At 38.9% G+C, this 10,524-nt stretch overlaps 1 protein-coding gene across 1 annotated transcript in view; it reads left to right on the plus strand.

Annotated features, from left to right (window-relative positions):
- LOC137949339 (protein RST1) overlaps positions 1-9,305 on the plus strand; it is a 72,461-nt gene extending 63,156 nt beyond the window's left edge. Inside the window, exons 19-25 of the mRNA XM_068795412.1 lie at positions 3,343-3,525; positions 3,682-4,581; positions 4,784-5,074; positions 6,028-6,681; positions 7,993-8,140; positions 8,302-8,420; positions 8,530-9,305. Coding sequence (XP_068651513.1) covers positions 3,343-3,525; positions 3,682-4,581; positions 4,784-5,074; positions 6,028-6,681; positions 7,993-8,140; positions 8,302-8,420; positions 8,530-8,892 — 2,658 coding nt within the window. The 3' untranslated portion in view covers positions 8,893-9,305. The remainder of the gene's footprint in view (positions 1-3,342; positions 3,526-3,681; positions 4,582-4,783; positions 5,075-6,027; positions 6,682-7,992; positions 8,141-8,301; positions 8,421-8,529) is intronic.
- The last annotated feature ends 1,219 nt before the right edge of the window (positions 9,306-10,524 follow it).

Genomic DNA, 10,524 nt, shown 5'->3' on the forward strand with positions numbered 1-10,524 from the left:
GATTACTTGAAGAAAGGAGAATTTTCAGATAATGTCATATTAGCAAACACATACACTTTCTTAGAGCTAAAATCATAACATTGCTCAGATGGGAGGCCCGTTGAAGTCTCCAGCGATGCAAGTATGGCAGCCCTCTGATCTGGGCTACATCAAGATGAACTTTGATGGCATCTCCCTCGACAATCTTGGCTTGGCCAGATATGGTGGTATCTTTCGTGATTTAGATGGAAGCCAACTTTTGTCCTATTCAGGACCTATGGGTATTGCTGACTCCACTGTTGTTGAGCTTTAGGCTCTCCTCAGAGGCCTCATCATCTTTCATGAGCATTTCTCCGGTTCGCTCCACATTGAGGGGAACTCTACGGTGATTGTTGGATGGTTCTCCTCCCCCTCTTCCCTGCCGTGGCGCCATTGGGATGTTTACTATTGGTCTCATGTCCCTAGATCTGCAAACTCTATTCCAGACAGGTGTGCTAAGTAGGGAGCCTCCCTCCTTGCCCCTCTTGTTAAGGGGAGGCCTGCCTAATCTTGTTTCTTTGATTTTGGTTTAATTAGCTCATCACTTTCTCAAAAACAAAAAAAGATAGGATGATGAGTTCTAGTTTCTTGCCACTCTAGATCCATCACTCCCATGATCTCTGTAATGGGTTTATTTCCTCTCTACAAAAAAAAAACTTAAAGAGTATAATTCGAATACTCTTGCCTTGGAAAACCTTTTCCTCAGAGAGTCCCATATCTCTTTGGCTATTTCACAAAGCAGCCCTTGTCTACTCATGGAAGCTTCCATACTATTCACCAACTGTATGACAACAAGGGCATTATACTCTATCCAGTTGGTCATAAGTGTAACAAGAGATGGGATCCTTGATATTGTAAAAAAAGTCTCACAGCCCTAGCCCACAACAGATTATTTTTATCATTCAGTTTGATGGTAATAATCTGAAAATTCATATGAATTCTCCCTTCCGATTCAGATTCAATGTAAAATGAAATCAATTCACTAGGGTTGGATTATGACATTCTTTAACCCCGTTAGAGTTCAAACTTTCCAAATTTACACCCCCAATTAATTCACATTCTTCACAATGCAAAAGGGAATTCAATTCTAGACCTGTTTCTTCTTCATTTACTTCACATAGCTTTTTGTCTCCTTGATAACTGGAAGTTCTCCAAAAGTATGACAAGCTGAACCAGCAACAAAAAAAGAATCCATGAAGTACACAATCGCAGACAGCACTCAAACAATCATAATCAGCTTACGCATATTAAGGTTGGACTCTCTTCAAACCAAATTACTGGAGAGAAACAGCAGATCAGTATCACTCAAGCAATTGACATCAACCCGATCAACCATCTCATTTTCAGAATGCGTAATAAAGACAATAAATTACGAGTAATAAGAGATGGAATTATTAGACCTTCGGAGGCGGACAAGCTCATCTAGTGGCCGGACAAAAGAGGTACTTTCTCTGTATCATCCGCATACGGATACATTAATGGTTGGGTTTCGACTCAAAGAGAGCATGAGGTCTACTTTGTATGGTGTCTCTATGCATCTCCGAAGATAAAATTCTTCATGTGGAGCGCTTGTCAAAGTAAGATTCTCATGGCAGACGTGCTTTGAAGAAGAGATCACCCCTCTATGACCCCCTATGCCCTTTTTATAACACTAAGGTTGAAACCACAAGTCACATTCTGCTACAATGTACTTTCTCGTGGAATGTGTGGACCTCCATTCTTTGTATGTTAGGGCTACAATTCTGCATGACGGTTGATCTGATTTCTTTTAGCAAGTCGCTCATAGGTACTCCCCTTCCTGGTCTCGAAAAAGTGATGATCTCCGCTTATGCTAGTTTCATCCCGTGGGGGCTTTGGAATGAACGCTACCGAAGGCGTTTTGATGCAAAAAGTAAATCAGTGGTAAGAGTCGTGGACCGAATGGCAGGCCATATCTCTTCTTGGCTTCTGACTAAGAAGTCCTCCTCATTTGTGGGTACCTCTCTCCGTGAAAACTAGAGAAATTTGGCAATGATGCACATTGGGACAAAGGTCCAAGCCATGCAAGAATGGACTCCTCCTGAATCCGATTACCTTAAGTTAAACTTTGATGGTTCTTCTCTTGGTAATCCTGAGATTGCTGGCTTCGGAGGTGTTATTTCGGATCCTTCCGGTAATCAACATTTCTTGTATGCCGGCTCTTTAGGCATCTTCGATTCTACGTCAACTGAGCTACATGGCTTCCTCAACGGGCTCCGTGTTTTTAGAGACAAGTGCTGCGGTCCCCTTCACAATGAAGGGGAGATGAAGGTGGTCATTGGTTGGTGTGAGTGTGCATCCCCTCCCCCGTGGTGCCATTGGGACATCTTTCGGGAGATTCTAAAAATTGTCTCCCTATTTTCTTGTATTTGGTCTCACATTCCGAGATCCACAAATTCGGCAGCCGATGAGCTTGCCAAACAGGGAGCAACCCTACAATCGCTTGTTGTTAGGGATTTGCTCCCTCCTCTTTTGTAATTTTTCTCTTGTTAATATATATACATCTTTATCAAAAAATATATATAAGGGATGGAATTGCAGCAATCAGACACTTGATCTGCGCAAACATGGTGCAGCAATTGGATTACACTTTCAACCTAGTAAGAGGCGCAAAACCATCATTGTGGTCTAAAAACCATAGTAAACCATCAACCAATTGGTTGTGGCACAGAATGAAGAAAAAAGGATTAACCTTCTAGCCTCTTCAAAAGAAAAAAATCAAACCTTTTTGCTTACGAATGCTCGCAGATGCTAGTAGTAGAAGGATGCTTAAATAGACTCCAAAATCACCTGACATGCTCTAATGCCATGTAGAAGTATAAATTAAGAAGTGAGGAAGGAGAGGCAAGGATGGAGAACAGGAGTTTGCTGCACAAAAGGGTGAGGCAGTTAGAAGTCAGGTTTAACCACTCTGCCCTATTTATGTTATACCTAAGTAAACAAGTTACGAAAAGATCAGAATGCCCTTCTCTCTCTGTTACAATGAGTACATCTTGATTTAAGTGCCTAAACATCAATCTAAGTAGTGATTTGTGTATATAAGCAACATATGGGAGAGAAGAGAAAGACTAAACTACCAGTAAGTAATTTGACTATTTAACACAGTCGTTCTGAGGTTCCATTCCAACTTGAATGATAGATGTTCATAGAAATAAAATTTATTATTTCTTCAAACACTCTATGTTTCCTATCTTATATTGCTTTGATCATAGAACTGAGTTCAATTCTTTGGCTGCATGTGTTAATTAGATCGAGAACTTTCAGTGTACAGTTTCAGTTGTTTTGAATTTCACTCATTGTGATCAGATCTTACCTACATCAGCCCATGTTGTGATATCAGCTGCATCAAAATTTCTGCTCATGTGGTTATTTCAATATGAGCATGAACACAGGCAATGGACTTCTGCTATTTCTCTGGGACTGGTATCATGCTGTTTACACGCCACAGATTCTCAGCAGAGATTTCAAGTTATAACTGGGCTTCTTAAGGTACTTCTTAAATGACTAATTTCTTTTTTTCCAGGAAAATTCTTCTGGTAGTATAATAAGTTGAGCTAAAAAAAAGTGTCTTTTAATTACTGACCTTCTTAGAGCTTGCTTACCTTGAAAAGTTAACCTGTTCTTTTGAACTTGTGCAATGGCCAGGTTGCTTCTGATGCAAAAAGCATGCTTGTGAAAGGAGCCTGTGGAGTTGGCTTAGGTTTTAGTAGTCAAAATTTTCTACCTAGGATTACATCTGTTAGTGCTTCTAACTTGGAAGAAGGAAAGACCGCACTTAGGGAAGTCTCAATTATTGGAAACATTATAAGGGGCTTATCTCATATGCTATGCCAAGTCTGTCCATCTTCCATTGATTCCCTCCAAAGGCTCTGCAGAAACTTTCCTTCAGGCCCAGATGACACTTGCATGGAGGATCTTGTTTATACTCCCTGTGACAAAGGTGACAATTTTGAGGAAGACATATGGGGAGTATCAGGGCTTGTACTGGGTTTGGGTAATTGTGTAGTTGCAATGTACAGAGCTGGTGCCCATGATGCTGTGCTGAATTTAAAAGATATTCTTTTATCATGGGTCCCACATGTTAATTCTTTAGTCCAAGGTGTTGCATGCAGTGGAATGGAGAAGCCTCACATTGCATTATCGGTTGGATCATGCCTTGTACTACCAACTGTGGTCACTTTCTGCAAGAGAATGGAACTCATTGATGACAAGCTAGACAATGTACTAATGGGATATAAGGAACTAATCTCTGAACTTTTGGATGTAAAGAAATCTGGAACTGTCCACCAAAGTTTGTTAACTGCATCCTGCATTGGAGCTGGGAATCTTGTATCATCTATTTTTGACGTTGGGACTGACTCCATGAAAGTTGATGATGTCAAAAGCTTACTCGAATCTATGAGAAGTACCTATATGCAGCCATATCCTCCTACTATCCACTTGGGAGGGATGCTTGGTGTTGTAAATGCAATGGGTGCTGATGCTGGCTTTCTCACCCATGTGTATCCTCAACCTTCTTCTTTGGTGACTGCTCATGGAAAAAAAGTAATTATATTAATTTGTAGCTTGTAATGTGATTCATATAATTTTGAAAACCATAAGGATGGTTATATTTTAAATCTGAATTTCCTTCTGTGACTGGTGCGGAGAACTGTCTGCTGTGATCTCTGCATCTGTTTTTGTCTTCAATGTTTTCTAGGAAATACCTATCAGCTCTCTAACTGTCTTTTTGCTCTCTTCCATACAGGAAACATGTTATATCAGAGGCCCTTTGCTGTCCAATCCCATTTTGGAGCAGTACTGTACATCTTTGATGCAAGAAATGTTTCTAGTTGCACAGGATTCGGAGGATCAACAAATACAAAGATATGCAGCATGGGCAGTTGCATTTCTTAGGTCTAGGTGGTGGTCAAAGGAATTTCAAAGTGTGAGTGTTTCCCATGGTGAGGCTGTGGAGTTAAAGTCAACTTCTCAGAGCTTTGGAGAGGGTAACATAGTATGGCAACTTTCTTTGTGGCTGATGGATCTAAACTCTGAGGTTGGAAATAGCACACTTGTCGTGGACCCCTTTTTCTCAAACTTTTCATATGATTTTATTTAACCAAATAATTTTTCCTATGCATCGCAGTCATGACTTTGCGATATTAGTTCTATATGAGTTGTAAATACAGGAAATTTTTCTACAGTTATGCCTGAATTTTTTTAATTTCACTTGTGAATCTTTGTCATTTTTCAAAAGATCAAGTGTGGGAACAATAAGTTTGAGATTGCTTCCCTCTTTTTTGAATGACACTCCAAAATTTCTACGTATGAATACATTGAACATAAAACTGTTCTTTCTTAAAGAATACCAAGGACTTCATGGTGCGTTTTAAGGTTACAAACTCCTCTGTGAATGATCATGCCATCTTAATTCTTAATTGAAAACAATGAACTTGTACAATGGGTCATGGTTCCTATTGGATTGAGCCCGGTTCCATCATAAAATGATTTGCCACTTAAGAGGTCTATCACTCAACCTTATAAACCAATAACACTTCTTAATACTTATCAATGTGGGACTATTCCCACTCAATACTTCCCCTCACATCTGGACTTACACATAACAGGTCTAGACGTGGACAACACACATGGAGCAAAAGCTCAAATAGTCACACACTCAACAGAGCACAAATAGGACCTCAGCCGAAGCAGACATTGTGCTTTGATACCACTATTCGATTGAGCCTAGTTCCGTCCCAAAACGACTAGCCACTTGGGAGATTTATTACTCAACCTTATAAAATAATAATATTTTTTAGTACTTATCAATGTAGGACTATTTTCACTCAACAATTCCAAAATCTGTGTTAGAGTGTCAAATTTGATATTATAGTTTTGTTGGATTCATTTTTCCGCAATCAGCATAAAGTTTTTCTCTTTGTGCACATTGTGATGTTGCTTACTTGTAACGAATAAAACTGATTATGTTTCTTTCTTGTGGAATTTCAGACTGGCATAGTCCCACATGTGAACACTGTCACCACTGTTCTGAGGTGCCTCTCACATGCTCCAAGGTTGCCAGCCTTGGACTGGGGGCCTATCATTAGATACTTACTGAAGTATGGTGATAAAGTTTCTAGCAAATTAAATCTGGATACTACTATTCAGAAAGGAGAGCTACGAGAAGCATGTATATGCTTCTCCATAGCACATGCATATCAAAGAGGACCTCTCATGTTTCTGCTCGATGAACTTTCTGACCTTGCTAGATTCCAAACACTGGAGCTAAAATTGCAGTGTTCTCTGCTATGCCATTTGGGGGAGCTAGAAAAGGTCTTTTCTGGTTCCAGGTTGGAGAAGTTGTTCGGCGATATGTTCGATTACTTCAGTTCTTCGTTGTCTTCCTACCAGGCTTATGCTGCAGTTGAAAAAAGTCAGTTAAGAGTCTCATTCTGGAAGGGTCTATGTGGATGTCTACCTGAAAGCTCTGGAGAATCTCCACCTTATATTTGGCATGTGGAGAAGTGCATGGAGTTGTTATTCTGTTTGTTGCCTGGAATTAATGATCATGGAGAAGAGAAGTTGGATTCTGAAATGGAATGGTGGGAAGCTGCAAGATGCTTGGGCAAGGCTCCAAGGAGCTGGCTGATGAATATCCTGCAGGTATTCAAGCTTAGGTCCATTGTTATTTGCAGTATTTGTAACATTTTTGCCAACATATAAAAGGAAGATAAGTTTTAATAACTAAAAAAAAAAATATTACAAAGGGAGAAAACCCTGGAGGCAAAAGTAAATCCGACATGGTTTTATGGAATTTAATATACCTGGAAATAGTGCCGGCTCCTTAGCAGATTCTCTAGCGAGGAGCAGAGTCTCTTTGTTATGACACTAAGTAGATATCTGTCGCTTCCTTATTTACCTTTAGTTATTATGAGTGACATTTTGGTATGTTATAGTTTTTTATTAAGATTTAAAAGTGTATAACGAGGGAGGGTTAGGTTTATTTTTGGTATTAATAGTATTGGGAGTTGTTGTAAATTGAGCCGTTTGTCTAGTACCTTGTTGGACGTTTCTTCATGTGAGTTTTGTGTTTAAGTCTTATGAGTATTTAGCATATTTGGAAAGCATTTTGGTAAACTCCCTAGGAAGAAGAATTTTTTTTTCTGAAAATGGCAAAAAATTTATTGAACAAGGGACTAAACAGGAAAGTGCCAAGAAGAAGCAAATAACAACAACTAAAAATACAAAACATGGCTAAAAAAGCAGAGAAGAGTGAAAAGACATTAAAGCTATGGAAATATACAAGCACAAATATCACTAGTAAGGTAAAAGGAATCACCAACAACGTGTTATCGGTGGGTCATGTACTGCTCGAGGGAGTAAAGCACAAACCAAGGCCCAGCAGATCACAGCAGCTGAGTTGCCTTCAACCAGAAGCTGTCTGGAGAAAGAATCCTGATGGAGCCACTACCCACGGAGAGGGGCCTGTAAGTCAGCCTCCAAGGTGTTAGCGATCCCCTAAGAAGAAAACTATAGTAGCTTGAATATTGCAAGGGATTTTTCAGGGGAATAAATTGATCACTCTTCTCTCTTGTCTCTTTTGACAGTTTCCTGAAATCTCTCATATATTTTCTTTATCAATTATTTCATATGACTTTGTTGTCCAACATGTTTTACTCAAATGAGTAGTTCACCCTAGTCAGGCTGATTTTGTTCAATTTTGAGAGTATGCCCTGGTCGAGGTAGAAATCAAACAGGGATAAGGAAGAACAGAGATTTTCTAAAATCTCTTTCTACACTTTTTTGTATTTTGCAGCTCTCTGGTGTACTAGAGAGCTCTATTCAAAACAAAACCCAAAAAGAAAATGAATGAAAGGCTTTTCCAGACATATGTCAGTGACAGTGGAAAGACCTTGATAGCTTTGAACTGGATGCTGATAGTTGCTGAAGCTTAACTTTAGTTATATTTTACAGGTAAACATGATGGATTTAGTGCCAGGAGGGACTGATTTCAATGAAGTATCTAAAAGGATAAAAACAAGAGCCAGGTTGACTACAATAGGTTGCATCCCTGTTGTTGATTTGGCGAAGCTGTCATGCTTACTGAATATTGGATTGGATGGTTAGTTTTCCAGCAGAAACAACTTTACTTTGTGATCTCATAGAGTTCTTGTCTACCTATGTCAACTACGCCTGCTCATAAACCGTGTATATGAATTCTTACTGGCACAAGACACTTCTGTCTTCTTTCTTCTTTATTTTATATTTTCATATATCTTGTAGGAATCTGGGATGTGCTTCTAGAAGTCTCTGTGGCTTTACAACAAGCTGAAGATGGTACTAAAAGACAGTGGCTTATTGACGCAGTGGAGATTAGCTGCATAACAAAATATCCTTCAACGGTGTGTTTGATATTATCCAAACACAATTCTAGACATGGCTAAAAATAATCCTTATTGTTGGCAATGCTTTTGTTTCGTGTTTTCTCTGATTTCCTTCTCTTCTTCATAGGCACTACAATTTATAGGCCTTTTGTCAAGTGGATGGTGTAAATATGCCCCTCTCCTTGTAATAGACCAAGTTTCTGTGTTGAGTGACTTGCCGATCTCGCTTCCATCTCTTCTCTCAGACAGCAAATGGATGGTTGTGACTGAAAATGTAGTTCAGAAGTTATGGGTTTCAATGGAGCGTATTTATGCATGGACAATGCAGTCAGAGAAAGGAGGTGATGTTCTTCAACAGGCACCAATTAACGCGAGTGAGATCAGCATGTCACTTTTCCTCACCCAGGTGATGCATGCTACTTGTTTTGCCTTGAGAAAATACTTGCCATTTGAGAAGCAATTGAAACTTGCAGATACGATGATACCATAACTAAAATAAAGGTACTTGGGTATTCATATGGGTTATTAATTTCTTTTTGTCTTTACTATGCATATTTTATTTTATTTTACTGTCAGTTGCTGTATTCATGTTTAGTTTAGTTTTTTTTTTTTATATAAAGATGTATTTATATTAACAAGAGAAAATTACAAAGGAAGAGGGAGCAAATCCCTAACAACAAGAGATTGTAGAGTCGCTCCCTGCTTGGCAAGCACATCTACTACCGAATTTGCAGATCTTGGGAAACTATACTTATTGAAACTTGCAGATATGATGACCCCTTAACTAAAACAAAGGTACTAGGGATATTCATATGGGCTATTATTTTCTTTATGTTTGAAATATGAATATTTAATTTTATTTTACTATCAATTGCAAGTACTCATGATTAATTAATTAGTAGAAACAATACTTTATCCTACTCTAAAGGACACTATTGGATTTAGGATCCCATGATAAGGTCTTCGACCAAAGTGGTGAGAGAGGAGAGGAAGAAGAAGAGGAGGAGAAAGGAGAGGAAGAAGAAAAGAGGAAAAAGAGAGAAGGCTAAAGAGATAGAGCACGTGAGAGCTTGAGAGAAGGGAGAGAGGCTAGGGACGAATTTGAGAAAAGAGGGGAAAATTTGATTGATCTACCCCTTACCTTGAGCTTCTATTTATAGTTTATGAGAGAGTGTTACATTGACTACAATGCCCTTAGGGCTACAAACTTTCAAAAGGAAAAGACATAAGTAGACATACATCATCTTACATAATTACACCCTTGTGCTATCCTTATGAGAAGAGCACTTATTTACAGTTTGTGCCACCTCCTTGACTTGGGACATGCATATTACCTTAATGCCACTTGAGGTGTCTTCCAATACTCTCCCTCAAGCTGGTGAGGAGAAAACATCATAGATACTCAGCTTGCCACATATAGTGGTTAAGATCTTGTGATTGGTTTTGTAAGAATGTTTGCTACTTATCCTTGTGATGAAAAATGACTAAGAGATAAGATACCAAACTGAAAGTTCTCCCGTATAAAATGGCAATCTACCTCAATGTGTTTTGTCCTCTCTGTTAAGTTGTGGAGCCTAATCAATGCCCTACGTTGATTCAATACGTGGGTAGTTTGGTGATTTCACACTTGTAATCCAGTTGCCCTAATATTCTTTTTATATTTGGAGGCACTACTGTTAGGGTTTTATCACCCGGAGTATTATCATCAAAGCATCATCATCGTCGAGGAGGACTTTTGAGTTGTAGCCTGAGGACAGGTTAGAGAAAAACACTTGTAACTGTGTGCGATTTCTCTTGTAAATTATTTCATCTTCATAGTAGATTATTGTAGCGGCAGAAAACAGGACATAGTCTCACCTTGAGGCGAACCTATATAAATCTTGTTGTTTGTTCTCGTGCTTATTTTTTCTTTCTTCCGTAATTATTATTATTTCTCTCGTTAATTTGGAATTAGGGCGTCTAATTCTTAACAAGTGCTATCAAAGCTTTGGTTCATGATTGAGAGCAATGGCTGGCAGAGAAGGATCGGTACTTGGAATCAACAAATTCGATGGTATGGATTTTGCGTTCTGAAGGATGCAGATAAAAAATTATTTGTATAGTAAAAAACTGCATTCACCAC

Source organism: Aristolochia californica, unplaced genomic scaffold (genome assembly GCF_029961685.1).
Source record: "Aristolochia californica isolate CCGP_79_NKW_82.1479 unplaced genomic scaffold, dmAriCali1.0.hap1 SCAF_14, whole genome shotgun sequence".
NCBI classification, from domain to species: domain Eukaryota; kingdom Viridiplantae; phylum Streptophyta; class Magnoliopsida; order Piperales; family Aristolochiaceae; genus Aristolochia; species Aristolochia californica.